The sequence below is a fragment of the Passer montanus genome, unplaced genomic scaffold, assembly GCF_014805655.1.
Source record: "Passer montanus isolate IOZ18808 unplaced genomic scaffold, ASM1480565v1 scaffold27, whole genome shotgun sequence".
NCBI lineage: Eukaryota > Metazoa > Chordata > Aves > Passeriformes > Passeridae > Passer > Passer montanus.
The window spans coordinates 10203512-10223080 of NW_024367372.1; the positions used below are offsets into that span (position 1 = coordinate 10203512).

At 36.8% G+C, this 19569-nt stretch overlaps 1 protein-coding gene across 1 annotated transcript in view; it reads left to right on the forward strand.

Annotated features, from left to right (window-relative positions):
* The window catches only part of PPP4R3A (protein phosphatase 4 regulatory subunit 3A), a 40792-nt gene that overhangs the window by 18883 nt on the left and 2340 nt on the right, over window positions 1–19569 (forward strand). The window contains exons 4-14 of the mRNA XM_039712621.1: window positions 840–1457; window positions 9742–9819; window positions 9909–10025; window positions 10514–10630; window positions 10901–11032; window positions 11119–11221; window positions 12138–12296; window positions 13473–13642; window positions 15188–15330; window positions 17843–18033; window positions 18503–18729. Of these exons, the coding sequence (XP_039568555.1) occupies window positions 840–1457; window positions 9742–9819; window positions 9909–10025; window positions 10514–10630; window positions 10901–11032; window positions 11119–11221; window positions 12138–12296; window positions 13473–13642; window positions 15188–15330; window positions 17843–18033; window positions 18503–18729 (2055 nt within the window). The remainder of the gene's footprint in view (window positions 1–839; window positions 1458–9741; window positions 9820–9908; window positions 10026–10513; window positions 10631–10900; window positions 11033–11118; window positions 11222–12137; window positions 12297–13472; window positions 13643–15187; window positions 15331–17842; window positions 18034–18502; window positions 18730–19569) is intronic.

The following is a 19569-nucleotide window of genomic DNA, read 5'->3' on the forward strand; positions in this document are numbered from 1 at the left end:
ACACAGCAGTGCTTCTCTGAATTTGACATCAGATTCCAAGCAGATGCTAAAATTAAGATGTCATTAAAGCTGATACACTCTGGTACCCATGCATCTGCATTTTTTTACTAATTCATGAATTCCACAGTTTCCTCATATCTCTGGAGAGATCTTTGCAAGTCCTGTGCATTATTTTTCTGACAGTCAGTTTTCCTCTATTGTTTTGTCAATGTTGGTTTGAGCTTTTTTGTTCTTAAGAGAAGATTCTTTGTCTCTGTTGAGTATTTAGAAAATGCACAGTAACAGATTTTGACTTGTAGCTGTCCAGAACTGAGAACAACAGATAAATGAGCAAGACTGGCCTCTCTCCCCTGTTTGAGGTAGTGGAAGCTTTGAAGAGTGTCAAGAGCAGTTAATGTCCTAGAGATAAATGCTTAAAGCTATCACTAGAATAATGTGATACTCATTTACATTTGAAAATCTGGCTGCAGAGAATAAAGACTGGAAACAAACAGTTCTGTGGTCTGTTAAGAAGTTGCCGTCCATATTAATAATTGCAAATTTCTGGTTTTTATTTGAAGTACTCAGAAAATTATGTTTTTTTCCTTATTCTTCCTCCAATTTTAAAAAATAAATAAAGTTAAATGTCTAATGTAGAAACATTTGTATAAAGCTTTCTATTTGAAGAAATCTTCTCATTATCTCTTTTCTTTTCCAAACCAGCTATACTCAATGTCAGACTAGATTTGCATTTCTACTTTGCCCATACAAATTAAAAATGTGTGATACTTAAAAGGTATTTTTTTAAAAGCATTCCAATAACAGTAAAATTAAACTCCACTTTTTGACACATTTTGCAGGTTCAAGGCAAAGACCCTTCTGTTGATATTACTCAGGATCTTGTTGATGAATCTGAGGAGGAACGCTTTGATGATATGTCATCACCAGGTCTAGAATTGCCATCCTGTGAACTCAGCCGGCTGGAAGAAATCGCAGAACTCGTGGCATCTTCCCTGCCTTCACCCTTACGTCGTGAAAAACTCGCACTAGCACTGGAAAATGAGGGTTACATTAAGAAGCTCTTAGAAATATTTCATGTGTGCGAAGACTTGGAGAACATTGAAGGACTACACCACTTATATGAAATTATTAAGGGAATTTTTCTTTTGAACAGAACTGCACTTTTTGAAGTCATGTTTTCCGAGGAATGTATAATGGATGTAATTGGATGCCTAGAATATGATCCGTCTTTATCACAGTCACGGAAACACAGGGAATTTCTGACTAAAACAGCAAAATTTAAAGAGGTGATACCTATATCTGATCCAGAGCTGAAGCAAAAAATACATCAGACATACAGAGTACAGTATATTCAAGATATGGTCCTACCCACTCCCTCAGTTTTTGAGGAAAATATGCTATCAACACTTCATTCTTTCATCTTTTTTAATAAAGTGGAAATAGTTGGCATGTTACAGGTAAGTTTTCAAAAATTCATATTCTCTTACTTGTGCTTGGGCAAAGAAAGTCAGGTGATTATTCCTGGAAAGATTGAGGTACTCAGGTGGAACCTTCTCTTCTGTGATTCTGTAAGTGATTGTGGAGTGTGACAGAAAAGGCGTGGATTTGAGTACTGAGTTGTCAAATACACATCCTTTAACTTCTGGATTTGGACTAGATTCTCTGTAAGTGATTTAAATGGAGCAAACCTGTAGAATATTGAATGAGGTTCTTTGGAATGAACACTACTGTTTGCACTTTGAATCTTTGATTTTAATAGGAATTTTGAGGGTTGCTGGTTTTGTATTTTGCGACTTTTTTAGTCACTAGACTTAGGGATATCTTTTGTCATGTTACCATGAAAAAAATCACTTTGCCTAAATTTCACAATATAATCTACCACGATGTAGCTGTTGCTAATTTTGAAGTAAATTAAATTGGCTGTTTGGAAAGTACAGATTCAGAACATAAGACCATTTTAGGTGCTTGAATGTTTTCTTAGTTTATCTTAATAAATCCCTAAATAATTCTGCTTGGAATTACCAGTTTTTCATGAAATATGTCTTACTGCAAATGTAAAGAGATTATTTGGTGCTTTACATAGCTTACCAGTGTCTTAGGTGTTCTGCATCAACCCATGAACTTTCTGAACGTGTTAGAAGTTGGTGGCATGTGTCTGTAAGGGGAGCTTTCAGCTAATTCAGCAAAGTGTTGCAGCACAAGTATTTTGGTTTGTAGAAATTAATTATCTTATTTCTCTCAAAGTTTAACAAATGAGTAGTCACTGTCTGTGGGGCTGTCTGATCTGGAGAAATGGACCAAGGGTTAGATGTTACTGATTACTTTAGTCATGTTTATCTTCAGTTTGACTTTCAGGATGTACCCTGTATAATTTCATGTAAAAGATATAGCAAAGGAGAGTGAAAATTCCTTTTGCAAGCTCATAGAGCAAATAATTGTCAAAACTAGGCCTTACAGCTTTTCCTCCACCACACTTGGTTATCAGAATAGTGATACTACTTAATCCACACTCGTGGAGCTTTAATCTGTCAGGTGAAACACCTCGGGCATCTTCAGTAGTACCAGGCTCCAGCTTATGCCCAGGTGAACCTATCTTCATGTCTGGATGTGTGTCCTTGATAAACAAAGTTGCAGTTGCTTACCTAAAACAGTCAGAAGGCCTTAAGCATTTTGGAGTTGCCACTTTGAAGAAGTTTACAAGTCTGACTTTGAGAGAATGTTGAAAAAGACTCAGTTAAGGGGTCTCAACTGGACCATCCAGTATAACTGTCTCAAAAATGTCTTGTTCTCTTTGCAAGTGTTGCTAAAAGCAAATTTCTGAAGATTATAATTTTGACTTGAGGAGGAGAAGGGGAAGAATTTTTCAGGAGTCTTGGTGGCAGTGGCTGATTCTGAGAGAGATCTTGAACTTCGAAAAAGAAAACTGGGCAAGGAAAAAGAAGGTCTGATCCTGCAAAGTCATAAAGAGTGTGTTTGCCAGACATCCTGAGATAACTTTATTGAGGACTAGAGACTGATGAGTTTCCTTTTTTCTGTCTCTTAAAATTTGTGTTAGGTTAATAGATGTAGGGTAGGTTTAAGTTACAATATTGTGCTGTTGCCAGACTTGTAATTTGCAGTTTACAGTTGAAATAAAGGCTCAGATCTGCTTTTGATTTGTTGTGTGACAGCACATTTTTGAACGTTATCTTCATTACTGTTCTCTAAAATTAAGAATTAAGTATACTTTGTGTAGGTTGGAGCCAGAAAAATTAACATTGCATTTCAAAGTTAGAGAAACATTTCGAATTGTTGAAGAGCTTTCCACAGAGGAGCACAGAATGAGAGCACACAAGATAATACACCCTGTGCTATACTGCATTTCCTAGTACTTTCACAGTACAGCTCTCTAGCAAGGAGGGAGAAGTGCCTGAGTTCATAAGCAAGAATCTTTTTCTATCTGGGAATTAAAAAACACTCACAAATTATGTGTCCATTGTATATAACCCAAGGTTTCATCCTACTTACCTGGCATTTATTTATTCATAAGCAATAGGCCAGGTTGCACTCGTGTGTCATCTCTGCACTCTAGTGTCATGTCATCCCCCATTCCTACAGTCTGTGTATAAGACATATGATACTATTCCTTCCCATTTCTTTACACAGAATAAATAATGCTCTAAGAACTGAATTAAAAGACTGATTTTGTTATTTCTAAGGGCTTTCTTCCATTCGTGTGTGGTTTAACATCACGCGTTCCTGTAGCTGGTGTTACAATGCCTGTGTGTGTGGAGGGGGGGTTACTGCATGAAGGATGTCCAGTTCTCTGTAGTTCCTGGCATTTGCTATTTTAGGTCTTCTGAGATCTTGGTGCTCACTAACCTTACATGGGTATTTAAGAAGTGATTTCTTTTAGAAGTCATTATTCATTGAAAAGACCCTGGGTTGCCTCATGGTAGTTTGTTGGAAGCCATGGACGAATCTCAAGTTCCTAGTAAATTAATAAAAAATTTTAATGCCTCTGCTGTTGACTTTAGATTGTCTTTCTTGGACCATTGAGGATGTGACGAAAGAGATCTCTTTTTGGAAAGTTTCACTTGGCAGGATAAAAGTAAACTCCCTGAGTAGCTGATAACCCATGGCATCCTGCAACTCCTGTGTGTAGAACTGAGTTGTTGGGTATTCTGTTCTTTTCTCTCTGTCTCTGGCTGTGAAGGAAGGGAAAAGAAAAACCTTTAGCTCCATCATGGAAAAGAAGTGAGCTGTAATGAGACTTTTCCATGTCAGGCTGTGTATTAACCAGTGGCACCTTACAGTACTCTCAGTTAACTCAGCCAGACTGTAGTTTCAGAGAAGTGAGTACAAGTTTCAGAGAAGTTTGTACAAGACTATACAGATGGTGTCTTATGCTTCTTGACAAGCTGAGTGACTTTACTCAGAACTACCACTGTGTTTTATTTGAGGCATTTACTGTCAGGATAGGCCATTTATGGTCATTAAAGGTCACTGGCATTTAAAGTCAGTTTTTCAGTTATAATTGATATTGAAGATGAGAATATGCTGATTCTTCAGAGTTCTTGCTTTATTAGAGAGACTTTGCATATATTTAAAAAAATTAATTCTGTAGTCATGGAAGATACTTGCTTTGATCATGTTGCTTTCTTTGGTAGGTAAAATAACTGTTGCCCTTTTGTGCTAAAGCCAAAAGCAGAAAATAGGTAACCTTTGGCATTAGGTTATGAACTATATTCTTCCTTTCTTCTTCATGAAAGTTAGCTTTCTCATAAGCTTTATAAAACTATTGTATTGATGGGCTTTTCTGAGAACTGGAGGTAAGTTTGTTTGTGGTTTAATTTTATAAGATAGGTAATTTTAAATGAGCATGTCAGCATCTCACTAAACTAGATACTGTTGTTGCATGATGAATAGTAAAGCCATGAAAACAGTATTCCCAGACTGCAGAATTAACTGCTGTGAAAATGACTCAATTAGAGATTATCTCATTCACAACGTGTAAGATATGAATTGCATTTTTTTGCAATTTCAGCCCCTCCTAATATGCTCTTACTGCTTGGGGTCCAGCCTGTTCTAGTCTTGAGATATCATAGCCACCAAGAAACTTGCTGAAACATGGAGTTGGCCAAGTTTTGAGAGTGGGGGTGGGACAGGTAAGTGGTGTTTCTTGCTTTATATGACGCTCTTTTGCAATTTAAAAATACATATATACTAATGAGAACACTGGAGGCCACCAGTTCTTTCCCTTTGTATTATTGACTAGTTGATAAAAAATATCTTGCAAAACTGCGCCATAGAGCGAGCAAACACTATTTCCTTCTGTTCTCTCCCCCTTTTCTCATTGGTGTGTTCTTTTTGCCAGCAAGATCATGCAATATCTTTATCTTCCAGAGTAAATAATATTGTTAGGATTACTTTTGGGTATGTGCATTTAGACTTCAAGGTCTTTATATTTCAGGAAAGTGGAGAGCAGAAGGAGAAAATTGGAGATAGGTTAAAACAGTTTTTGTGCCTGGTAGAGCAGTGATCAGATGGTATTATTGTACTGGTAAATAAGAATTTTTAAATACAGAAGTCGTATTACTGATAGTCCCTATATCCCTTTTCAAGAGCTAAATAAATTGCAGATATTTTGGTATATCTGTATATTTTACCGTATTAATGTGTAATGATAGACAGGTTTTAATTTTGAAAGTGGTTTTACAGATAGTTTATTCTTAACAGAGTCCTGTGGATGCAAACATAATGATCTGTAGTTGTTTTAGAGGAAGAGTTGTGTTGGTCCATACTGGTAGTTTTGCCCATATCCAGTCTGCTTTCTTATAGCAGTTCGCTCAGGAAAACTGGAGATTTACTTGCAGCAAAATTCACCTTGCAATAAAGTGTAAAAAGGTACCACTTTCTGGGGGAAATGACTTCGTGAAAGACATTTGCAAGTGGTGCATGCTTGTTATTTTTGAGATTAACTTCTTCATTGTAGAAAATTATTTTTCACATGTCCAGAAACTACAAAAGTCATTTGGTGGATCTCGCTACTTTTCCAGCACGTTGATTCATGTGAGAGTAGTGCATGGTGAAGGCATGTGTGGAAAGGCAGTGTGATATAGAGGAGATTTTAAACTAAGAAATCTTTTATGTGGTAGCAGGAAGGAATGTGTGTTTGAAGTGGTAATTATCTGTTTGCTAGTAATATTTTACAAAAATTTCAGTTTATGGGCTAAAATTGTGTTTCTGCCCAAAATTAATATGGAGGTGGAATATAGGATGGAATGTGTGCTTCTTTCCAATTCAGGTGGTGTTGAGTTTCTTTGATTTTTTTTTTTTTTTTGAGAAAAGTATGTTTTATGTCATTTATCTGTAATCACAGATACAAAAGTACCTGATAACAGAATGTTAATTACATTTAAGAGATGCCTGGTTTTGTTTAAGTGCCTTTCAGGAGGAGGAGTGCTACTTTGGAAGTTGAATCACAAATCTAAATGGTGTCTTTTTTTCTGACCCTAACTTATCTGTGGGTTTTCTTGTTTTTAAAGTCATAAATGATTGAGTGAGTAGTTGGCCTGGCTTGTTTTTATCTTCATGAGCTTTGAAATTTATTAAATCTAGAAGCATCTACTTAGATCTTGCAAAGCATAAATGAATATACTTAGTGTCTGGTATACACATCGTTTAAGTAGTGCACTTCTGATAATTTCTGTGCCTGGGGAAAGTATCTAGAATCCACCATTAGATCATAAACTATTGTTTGCAGTTTGGTTTTCTTGGAAAACAGTTGTGACCTTCATAGCTTCTAAGGTACAGCTAAATGTGTTTTGATACTTGTCTGTGTGAAAAGACCACATACTGCAGAGAATTATGCATTTGCACTGTGTTCACATACATACATTGAGAGATTTTTGCAAGTTGAAAAAAAACCTCATTCAAATTAGTGTAATTCTATCATCCTGTGTTGGTGCTTTGTGACTTCTAAAATATGTAAACTCTGCTCTCAGACTGTGCATTTCCATGGATCTTGGCAGTATTGTTCAGGAATGTTTCTTTAGAACTGCCCTTGTCAGTAATTTTACAGGTTGAGAAGGAGAATCTTACTTAGAATGTTCTTTGCAATGCACTTTTTCTATATATGTGAGAGGACTGGGTATTTTCTCGTGAATGGCAACCTGTCTGCCTGTCATTAAGCATCTGGAATGAGATAAATGCTGAATGCTTTTCAGGGCTAAGCCCAAAGTGTGAAGTTAGTAATAAGTTGTTTTTATTTTCTTGGAGTAAGTGCCACAGCATATTACCCATGCAAGGGTGGGATGTTTCAGTCACTCAGATCCATCTTAATTAGTCTGATTTTAAATAACTCATGGTTGTTCTGGAGTCTAGAGATGTCATGTAATCTTGTTAATTTAAAAGTGCAAGGTATTTAATGGAGTTTGGGAGAGGACGTGACATGGAGATATGTTTCAGTATTCTATTTAAAGCAGAATTGTAAAATCCTGTAGTCTATGTTTGGAATGCTGGAAGATAGTTACGTACTGAACTTCTGCAAATTCATCCTGAAACATTAAGTGCCAGCATTGAAGTCTTTATCACTTGTCAGTTTTAGGTTCCCCCTACAAGTCCCATATGTTTGCAAGCCCAGTACCAGGGTGAGTGGGTCCTGCCCAGCCAGCTCCTGCCTGTGCTGCTCTGCCACGTAGTGCCAGTGCCTTCTGCTGCAGACAACCGCATGTTTGGACAGGTCAGGGATGTGGCAGGATCTGCTCAGAGAGCTGAGCTGGGGTCGTGCCCAGCCAGCTCCTGCCTGTGCTGCTCTGCCACGTAGTGCCAGATGTGCAGCTTGCCCTGCTGACTCTGTCTGTGGGACACTGAAGTGGGTCATAACTGAGACCCACAGATCACTCACAGTACAGGGTCTCTCCTCCTTCCATAACATAAAACCCCCAGTTTGATGCTTTGGGTAATATTGTCAACTATGTGGCCTTCTCTTAAATGCACTGCTAATCATGGAAAAAACCTGCATATTCTTCAGAAGAACTGAGTTTTATGGGGTTTTATTTTGTTTGGTTTTTTTGGGTTTTTTTTTTATTTCAGTGACTAAATATGTCAGTATGTCTACTGTGGGTTACTTAGGTTACCTGTGATGTCTAATGAGTCAAATATTAGAACAGAAAACTTGCAAAGCCATATAACAGCTGGGTAGCAGGTAGTCGAACACCCTTGCATTCTCCCATCAAGGCTTAAGGGTATGTTTCTGGAAATCAAATACCTTAATAGTTGTTTTGGACTTATTTCACTGTTGATATCTGGAAGTCAAAATTTATATCTGTCCTTGATCCTCCAGAGTGAATTTTGGTATACTTCAAGTGAGGCCTCTCTTGTCTTCTTTTGTTTTGATTTTGCAGTCACTGAAACAGCACCTGAACTTGTGTCCAGAAATCACTCTTTTTCATTGTCTGTTGGGTCAGGTTAGGAGCACAGCTCATCATCAGACAAGAGAAAATGTGGCATATTCTAAATATAAAGTTTACATTACAGTGCAGTGAGGATACAGCAGCTCCTGCCCCGTTGTTGTGGGTTTATCCGTGTTGTGCAGTGCCCTGTAGAGATGCTGATTGTGTTGTGGCAGTGTTGTAGCAGCCTTAGCATGGTGTGCTATCAGAACTGAGGTACTCACTTCCTCAGCAAGGCTGCGTGGTGAGCCTGAATGAGGTACTGTGGTAATTCACAATGTAAGAAAGTTTTTGTGTGTGTATCTGGAGTACTTTCACGGGTTTGCTTTATGAAGTGCAAACATGAGCAAAGCAGCTTGGATTTCTGGCACTGTGGTTTTGGGATGGAGGGATGTTGCACATCCATGTGTTACTGACTTCACAAGAAACAACAGTGGCAGCTTTCTGAAAAAATGCTTTAGTACCTGATGTACTGGAACCATTCTCAAACAACTGCTGCCTTACAGGAGAAGGTTTATTTCTGTCTTAATAATCTCCTCATTGTCAGGACTGTAAAGGTTATGGAAAGCTAGAAATTGCTCCTTCTTTCATCTGAATATACATTTGTAATGTGCTTGGAGCTGTTTGTAGTTTTGCTAAGGTACAGCTGTGTGAAAACAATGGAATGGGTTTTGATTGCTGTCAGCCAGAATGTCCAATAAATTCTGCATGTGATAGGAACAGTTGTTTTGATTTGGTCTCTAGAATTCACCCTTTTCACAACACTGAGGGGGAAGGAAGCTCACCTCATTCCTGCTGTTAGGCAGCTTTCCCTTCATTATGTCCTTGCTTTTGTTCTGCTTCAGAGATCTCATAACATTCCAAAGATATGCACGTGTGTGTGTCTGTGTGGAGCTGTGTGGGGGACGTTGTTTATAAATCTGTGTAAACAGCTGACCAAGGGTAGAGTGATTATGGGGGACTGGCATGTGACAAGGGGGAAGGAAGTTGAAGAAGTCAAAGACAAAACAATGAGAGTTGCAGTAGAAAGTAGAAAAAGGGCAACTAGAAGGCAGTGCAACAAATGTAATTGCGAGTGAATTGTTTGTGGGGGGAGGGATGCTGGACGTGATTAAAGCTCAAAAAGAAGATGCATAATAATGTACTTGAAAATTTAATTAGAAAGTTGATACTGGTGTGATTAATTACAGTATGCAAACATATGTTCTCTTCGTTCCAGGAAGCATGGTCTAGAAGAATTTTATATTATACTTGGATGCCTTTTGATATTGTCAGATAAACAAATGGTATTGTTTTGCTTTTGTAGGAAGATGAAAAATTTCTGACAGACTTGTTTGCACAACTAACAGATGAAGCCACAGATGAGGAAAAAAGACAGGAATTGGTAAGAACATATGTCAGTTACCACAAAGTGACATGTGAATCCTTTTTTTTTTTTTTTTATTACTAAACTAGTATATTCTTGGTTTTCAGGTAAATTTTCTGAAAGAGTTTTGTGCATTCTCACAAACACTGCAACCTCAAAACAGAGATGCATTTTTCAAAACTTTGTCAAATATGGGCATACTGCCTGCACTAGAAGTCATACTGGTAAGTAATTGTAATTCTATTTGTCATAACAATTTTGTTTATCTTCACAGAGGCTGTTTTAAAAAGTAGCTTCAGCACAAACTTCAGCAAGTGGTTTTCTTTTTGTTTGCTTTATTTGGCTTGTCCTAGCTTAAGATTCAAACTGTTCAAAATATTTTTGTAAAACTTTAAAAGCTTTTACAATGTGGCATTGGTAAGTACCCTGGCATTCTTCAGTTTTTGTTTTCCTATTTGCTTTCCTAGCTTTGGTTGCTTTTAGGTATCCAAGTAAGTTAGAAAATAGGGAAATAAATCAAAGGGCAGGGAAACCATAAAATTTCTTTTGTCCAACTGTTGTCAAATTTACAGAGAAGTACGAGTTGACTTAGTTTTAGAATATGGTTTAGCAATAGTTAGGTGTGATTTATGAGAAGGAATTAAAGCTGTATGTTTTCTGGTTCCATTTAACTCTTTCAAAAAAACAAAACTATTTTATCTGACTTCTCCAGGGTATGGATGATGCACAAGTACGAAGTGCAGCCACTGATATATTCTCATATTTGGTTGAATACAACCCATCCATGGTACGAGAATTTGTCATGCAGGAAGCGCAGCAGAATGATGATGTAAGTAAAGAGTCCTCAGAAATGCCTGTGTTGTTTTGGAAGTTACTGGGGTTTGAAGTTACTGGTGTATATTTACAACTGTGAATGACGTGAGCCCTAATTTCAAAGAAGTAAATTGGAATTTGGTAACAGGACACTGAACTGGTGTGTTTTAAAGAGTTCTCTTAGGTGAGATGAGTTCACCTGCTCACAGATACTTGTTGCATTGTATAATTTCAGATTTGGCTCAAGGGAGTGACATTTGAATTGATTTTATTTTCCCTCTCTTAGGATATATTACTCATTAACCTCATTATAGAACACATGATTTGTGACACAGATCCAGAACTTGGAGGAGCAGTGCTGCTCATGGGCTTGCTTCGTACTTTAGTTGATCCAGAAAATATGCTTGCCACTGCCAATGTAAGTAAATACCTTCAAATGAAATTACATTTGATTTTTTTAGGGTATTTGATTATATGTGTTACATATTTTTTTTCATTCCTTAGAAAACAGAAAAGACAGAGTTCTTGGGTTTCTTCTATAAACATTGTATGCATGTTCTGACAGCCCCTTTATTGGCCAATACTACAGAGGACAAGCCTAGCAAAGGTAATGACACTCTGGATTTTGGGCACATCAAGGCTGTTGAATGTCAATGTTTAGACTAATTGTCAAATAATTTTCCATCTAAAAATTTGAGTCTGAGATTATGAAACATAGTTCAAAGTAAAATGCTGATTCAATATTTAGTCATTTGCATAATGCATCAGTACAAAACTGCAGAGAGAACAACATTTGCTGCAAATTTGGCTTTAGCAAAAAATAAAATATTTGTACATTTTTTCAGAACTCATGGGGCACTTCACTGACATAGACTTTTAAACATGTCTAAATGGTTTCTTAATGTCAGGGATTACTAGGAATGTTGCACCATTTCCCCTGGGAAGGTGTGCTGAATTTGAGAGTTGTTTCTTCAGCAGACTAAGAAAGCAGAGATCAGTGATGAAGTAATTGTTGTTCATGCTGGCTACTAGCAGCAGTTCTTACAAGGGTTAAAAGACCCTGAGATATTTCTTGCATAGTTCTTTAGTTAAAAGGCATTATAGATCACATTTGTGGTGTAAACTTAGTCAAGACACTGCATATAGGGTGATAGTTTATGATCTAGATTTGTGGACATCATAATGTGATTTGGTTAAATAAGCCTGACTACTCATGTTAGGGTTAAATTCTGTACTCTGAACCATCAAACACCAATTTAAGAAAAATGTAATTGGTTCCATATTTTAAGAGTTTCCTGCCATATCTGTATTCTTAGAAAATATTCAATCCATAACATATTTGTTCAATTTCTGTTTTAAAGACTAAACATATTCTCCAGCATGTTCCATAAAAAGTCTGTGGGAAAATAAAAAAACTTGTAAACAGTAAAAGTGTTTACTGGAGTGCAGTTGGATATTTGAAGTTAGCTTCTGAACGCAGTATTCCAGATACATTTAATTATTTTGGTTTTGTTTTATTACAGATGATTTTCAGACAGCCCAACTCTTGGCATTAATACTGGAATTGTTAACTTTCTGTGTAGAACATCACACCTATCACATAAAGAACTACATTATTAACAAAGATATCCTGCGAAGGGTGCTCGTTCTCATGGCCTCAAAGCATGCTTTCTTGGCATTGTGTAAGTTTGAAAGCTAAGGAATAAACTAGAGTTTTGTGGATGTGAACTGATACATATCTTCAATCTGCTGGAAGATAACTGTTCATGGATCATGACAATTTTTACTGAATACATAAATTCTACTGTTATAGTCCATGTTTATGTTTCTCATACTAGATTATATCAGCTACTATAAGTCAATGATTTTGCATTTATAGATACATTTTTATCCTTAAAAAAGAAGGCTTTTGCTTCATGTCAGTGGAGAGGGGAATTGAAGAGATGGTATGTCAGTTTTGAATATACTAAGAGAACATTGTAAGTTTTGATGGCTTTTTGGTAGAAATTATGAGAGGTGCTTAATTAGAGCTATGACTACCTGAATGCATTAAACTGCACAGAAGTTCAGTGTGCTGCTCTTCAGACTGATAGTTTCTTGACCACACTCAGCCCAGTAGTGTCAAAGCAGACTTAATTCTGGAGGCAAGTTGGAGATTTTCTCTGTAATTCTGCTGTGCACATAGAGTTAAAAAAACAAAGCCTTAAGTTGACTGAGCAGTACCATACAATAAGTACCTTTTAGATTTTGTAACCAAATTACCTGTACACATGGTTGCTAAGCAAAATGTGCTGCCATGTGATACTGTACTTTCTCTTTATGCATGGACATTCTCTCAGTTGTGTACACTTTGGAGTTTCAGAAAGACCTTTAAACTGGTTATAAATCAAGCCTTTGCCTTACTATGTGTGTGAATAAAAAGTCATTTACCAATTTTAAAATTAAATCGTTTCTATTCTAATCTGATAGAACTAATTAAATCTAACCAAACATTCAAATAATAGGGATGATAAGCAGAAATCTGAGCTCTTCTACTGAGAAAATGTTTTACCTTTACCATAAGTAATTTGAAAAATTGAAAATAGATTTTTATGTTAGTAGTATTATAGTTGAACAATACTGTATGAAGTCTTCAGTGAACAGAGGTGTTGTCATTTGTGCAGTTACGATGGAGGATTTCTTTATGATAGAACTGCTAAGTAATATTCAGCAATGTAGTCAAGACTATTGAGAAGCAGAGGAGGACTGAATGTATTGCTGTATATGAACTGAGGGGGTAAATTGCTGTAACTAATGTTGAGTAATTTCTGCAGTTTTGCTTTCAAATATAAAAACTTTTGACAACATGTGTGTTTCAGGTGCCCTTCGTTTCAAGAGAAAGATAATTGGGCTAAAGGATGAGTTCTACAACCGTTATATAATGAAAAGTTTTTTGTTTGAACCCGTGGTCAAAGCATTTCTAAATAATGGTTCCCGTTATAATCTCATGAACTCTGCCATAATAGAGATGTTTGAATTTATCAGAGTGGTGAGTGCTATTATATGCTGAAGATAATTACTGCATTGTTTTGTCTTGTAATTCAAGATTACTTTTCTTTTTGCTTTCGCCCTAAATTATGCTGTCATAATGGGACTGTATGATACTGTATTTATATGAACCTTTTTTTATATCACTATTTCATATTTGCACATATTATTTCTTACATTCAAACAGTACCATTACTTGAAGATTAAATTCACTTGATACTGTACTCACAATACCCAGATTTGCAAAGGCAGCACTAATCAAATTTCATCATGCAGATTGGATGGGCTTGTTATGACAGGAATGTAATTAGAAGCTACTGCTGCAAACCCATCAAATTTAGCTGTGCTCTGTAATGCCAATTCAATGGAATATGGAATTATACAGAAGAGATACCAATCTCTTTTGATTATTTTAATGGAGTGCTACCACATTCCTTCCATGGGGAGTCTCTTAAATATTCATGCCAGTTTGGCTGTCTGCACAGTACTATTTCCTTGCTGTTGTTTGCATCCAGATGCTGATGAGATGCTGTACAGACTGTAAATGTGGTAAATGGGGCCAAGCTGGGGTGCAGACAGTTGTGGAAGACTAAGTCACCACACACTGTCACCTCTTGAAATCTGTACTATTGATCAGCTCTTTCTTCTTTGAGTTGGGACTCAAGGTAATTCAAGAGTGAGATGACCTGGTCATCATGGAAGAGTTAATTGAAAACTGGTTTTGAAGCTATGGAAAAAGTTCACCTATATAGGTGGTCATGCCTTGTACAGTGGTGTATTGGGTTTGCAGTGGCAGTGGTGGCCAGTGGCTAAAGGGGTGGCTTCTGTAGAAGCTGCTGGAAGCTTCCCCTGTGTTCAATAGAGCCAGTGCCAGCTGGCTCTGAGATGAATGTGCCACTGGCTGAGGTCGGAGCAGAGATTTCCCTGCAGCCCATGGTGATGTCCATGGTGATGTCCATGGTGATGTCCATGGTGAGGCAGCTGTCTCCCTGTGGCCCACTGGAGGTCTGTGGTGGAGCAGAAATCCACCTGCAGCCTGTGGAGGACCCCAGGCAGAGCAGAGACCTGAAGAAGGAGGCTCTGAGCCCTTGGGAAGCCTGTGCTGGAGCAGGCTCCTGGCAGGACCTGTGGCCCTGTGCAGAGAGGAGCCCACACTGGAGCAGGGTCACTGACAGGACTTGTGACCCCACAGGGACCCCTTGCTGGAGCAGCCTGTTCCTGAAGGACTCCACGCCGTGCTCTGTCAGTATAAAAATATCTCTCAGTTACAGTGGAAAGACATTTTAGAATTGGCTTTGGTACAGTTTTTATCAGGCTTTAGGTTCTGTAATGTTTTGAAGGAGATACTGCTAGAAAATTGATGTTGTTTTGCTAATCAAATACTTGAGGTTCTAGATTTTTAATTATGCATATACTTACTCATTTTTGCATAAGTTAATTACTGTAGTGCTTGCTATGGCATTCACGTTTCAGATACTTTTTATATTGTATTAAATAAATTAATTTGAATGAAAATAAGTCACTTTATGTTTGTTTCTTCCTATAGGAAGATATAAAATCGTTAACAGCTCATGTAATTGAAAATTACTGGAAGGCACTGGAAGATGTAGATTATGTGCAGACATTCAAAGGACTGAAACTACGATTTGAGCAACAAAGGGAAAGACAAGATAATCCAAAACTTGACAGGTAAAATACACTAAATGCTCTTAATAGCATACTGATGCTATAATTCTCTTATCAGACTACTGGTGGGTTTTTCTCTTGTTCTGGGAAATACTGATAATTTAGACTCCTGCTTGCAATTCAAGCCTTGCTGAATTTACTTGATTAAAAGTGTGATTTTCAAATATGTTGCTATAGACTTTTCATCAACTTTCAGCAAACGTTAGTTGCTGGACCCCCGGTCATAATGCTAATTTATCATATCTTAAACTTATGTGCAGTACTTCAATGAAGCTGGAAGCCTCCCAAGTATCTCTACCAAGCTGATTTGTCTAAATAACAGATTTCCACTGCTAATTTGAAAGACTGTCAGTTGTGAATTAGCATTCTGTGGATTTTTCCTTCAAAAATTGACACGTCAGATTTCCTTTCATTTGAATTGTGGGAGGAGATATTTCAATAAGCTTTATCAAAATGCCTGAGGAATAGAATGTAGAAAGAAATTTTCAGAGAATGCTTTTTTGTCCCTGTTAGATCTACTGATGGAGTAAAAAGCAATCTGATGCAAAGCTTGAACCACTCTTTCTGTTTGCCAGAGCAAAAGTTGCCTTTCTTTGTACACAGTTCCTCAAGTTTAAAAGGTTGAGATATATAAAAATAGGAAGTTTAGGCCTTTTTGCTCCATTTATTTTTTCTTTATGTCTAGTTTCATTAAAACAAAATGACTGCTTATGTGAACAGATGAGTTGCTCTTCAGAATTGTTAGCAAGATCTGTTCTTGTTTTGCTGTCTTGAATTAGTTTGAAAACACATTAAAATTAATTCTGATTAGTCCTACTGGGATATCTTGACATTTCAGACTTTGGTTTCCTGCCATGAGATTTCTTAATACTTAAATTTGAGAGTTGTACAATTAAAATGAGACTGTAAGTGTAGATTTATTTTAAAACATTGAAGCACTTTAAAGAGCATGTGCAGGATCTGCAGTTTTGAGTACTAAGGTGTTAAAAGTGAGATGTTATTATTTTGGCTTATGTCAGCAAAGCATGTCACTTAAACAACTGTGAAATCCAAGGCTGTGATTCTTGCTTACATTAATTCATACGTGGGAAAGAACACCCAGCTGCTTTCTTCAGTAATTTCCATCCAGTATAGCAAGTAAAGCTGTAGTTTTTTTCTTGCCTTGAGATAAGTGGTTGTGCTGCCTGAGTTCATCCAACAGAAAATAGAGCTTTAGGAGGTCTGTAGCTCAGCCTTCTTCCTACGTCTTATGTAGTGGCTGCACAAGTCCTGTCACAGGGCATGTAATTTTTAAAGTGAAAACCCAGAAATAATGCACAAATAACAAGAATCTATTTGCATATTATAGCAAAGAATAGTTCAGTAAGGAAGGAGCCCAACATGTTGTTGACACAGGCCAGAAAAGTATTCATTAGAGTTTCGCTTCAGTCATAGTTTTGTGCTCTTAGCGGAACTTGACTTTAAATAAATTGTAAAAATGCAGTATGTATAGATGTATGATAATACTTACCTACAACTAGATTTATCATTAAAAGTACATTTAGCATTTTTACTCAATAGCTTGTAATATTTTAATTTTTCCCTTCGGGCTTTTTCCTGCAGTCAGTAATGCAAATGTCTAGGTTGTATTATTAACATTTTGATCCCAGTAACCAAAAACACTACAGACACTTTCTGAAAAACATGAAATTTCATCCAGTAAACTGTGAAGTGCTTAATCAAGAATTTCATGCTGCTGTTGGAAACTGACTGTTAAATCAACACCTAGCAATGAAAATGTTTTCAATGTCTCTTCCACTTCTCCTGCCCATTCTTCAAGGGCCACATCTCTGTCCCTCTGCTCCAAGACCATAATACTGCTTCTGTGAGAAAAGAGAAAAGGGAGGTGGAGCTGAGATAAACCAACATTGGTAATAGATCAAATAGAGAGAGAGGTAGCAGTTCATATCCAAGGCTCTGAAAAATGGAAAATACTGATAAGTGACCAAAAGTTGTAACAGGTGGATGTGTCAGAGAGAGAGCCTTCTCTTCAATTTATCTACTTAAAATTGGAGAAAAATTTAAGTTAGATTTTTATTACTTTGTTTAACTTGTTGGATGCTGAATACTAACAGGTTTCAAAGTATTTTCAGAGAATATGTCTATGTTTCTGAGCTCAAGCTCTTTGTTTTACAACTTTATCAGTGCAAACTGGTAAACCAACTGGATGCAACATTTCAGTGAGATTTATTAAAATTACTTTTAATAGTGCTGCTTATGTGCTACAGAATTTTGTACTGATAGAGTGGTCTGAATGTGCTGTTAGCAGAGCTGTACTTTATTTGATTCTTTATACAGAGAAGTTTTTAATGATATTTTATTGAAAACACAAAGGTTTGCAATAGGGAATGATTTGCTGATGTTTTTATTGCTCTGCAATGTATGGATTTGTAAGCTGTCACTGAGTGTCAAGTAGAAGTTTTATTAATGTAAGTTGATTTTTGAATCTAAGCTTTTAAAACCTCCTGTTCTGCAGCATGCGCTCCATTTTGAGAAACCACAGGTACAGAAGGGATGCAAGAACTCTGGAGGATGAGGAGGAAATGTGGTTTAATACTGATGAGGATGATATGGAAGATGGAGAGGCAGTGGTGCCCCCTTCTGACAAGCCTAAAAATGATGAGGATATTATGGACCCTATCAGCAAATTCATGGAAAGAAAAAAATGTAAGTGATGAGAAGATGAATGCCATAACTTTTACCATTCAGTCCTACTGCAATGAAGGATTTATTTTGAAATTGCAACATCAATTTGGTAGACCACATATTAAAAAAATTTGTTGTCTTTAGAGACAGAATGATGTGTTGTAGATTTTTTAAAACATTTGAATTAAATTTTTATCTGATAGTCAAGCTTTTCAGTGTTTTATTTGGGTTATAATTAAATGTTATGTGCTAACTCAAAATTTTCTACATAAGTGATCAGGTGATACCATTGGTAGAACAAAAGTGTTCATTCCTGGCCTGTGGCAACCACTGGTAGGTGATACAGTAGTGAGGAAAAAGCCTATGATGACTCACATAACTGAGTTGTACATAAAGTATTATGCCTTTTCCCAAACAGTGAAGTGATTTGTAATTTAATGTTTCACTCAATAATACTGCTTTATTTTTTGTCTTTTTTCTTTCTTTGCAGTGAAAGAGAGTGAAGAAAAGGAAGTTCTTCTGAAAACTAACCTTTCAGGTCGCCAGAGCCCGAGTTTCAAGCTTTCTTTTTCCAGTGGTACAAAATCTAACCTTACCAGCCAGTCTTCTGCAAGTAATCTGCCTGGATCTCCCGGGTCCCCTGGGTCTCCAGGGTCCCCTGGCTCACCTGGATCAGTTTCTAAAAGCACATCTCAGATGGCAGCTATTACAACTAAGGTAATTTGAATGGTTGGAGGTTGACTTTATTGTTACAGAGTAGGAGTTTGCTTTTGCATCTCTCTGAAGTTTGTGTGAGTCCCAACAAGTTAAGCAGTCTGGTTTGTGTGTACTTCTTGTCTGACATTCAGCATTTTTAATGAAATCTGCGTGTGTGAGTCCCAACAAGTTAAGCTTGGTTTGTGTGTACTTCTTGTCTGACATTCAGCATTTTTAATGAGATCTGCTGTATATGAAAGAAATAAAAATAAAAGCTCTTTTAATACCCGGACTACTTAAGTAGGGAGCACACCATTAGTTACTTTTAGTAGTAATATTTGCAGTCAAATACAGACAACACTGTACCCATGTGAAATTGCACAGGGGTATTTGACAGGTAAAAATACATATTTTGGAAACATAGCCAAATTGTGGTAGATACCACAATGCCCTGCACATCCATTGAGAATTTCTACTATCACCATTTTAATATTGTTTAGAATTTTATAATTGACCTATGTGGAAGAAATAAATTGCATTGGATGTGATTGCTTTAAACCAGAACAATTTTTAATACCTGAGCATGACATTTTTGCCTTTGAACTAACTTACAGTTTTGATTTGGAACATTCTGAAGTACAAGAAGATGGCCACTTTAGAAGAGCATTGTAGCTTGGAGTGAATATTCAAAACTAGCATTTTTAAATACATTTTCAGACACTGTTAGATATTATCAGATTTTTTGAATAAAAATGTTCAAACTTAGGAAAGTAGAGTGCTATTTTCTCAGCACAGGGGGGCAGATAAGTACAGTGCAGTTCGGATAATGAGAATTTATTTTCATAACAAGTGTTTCCATTT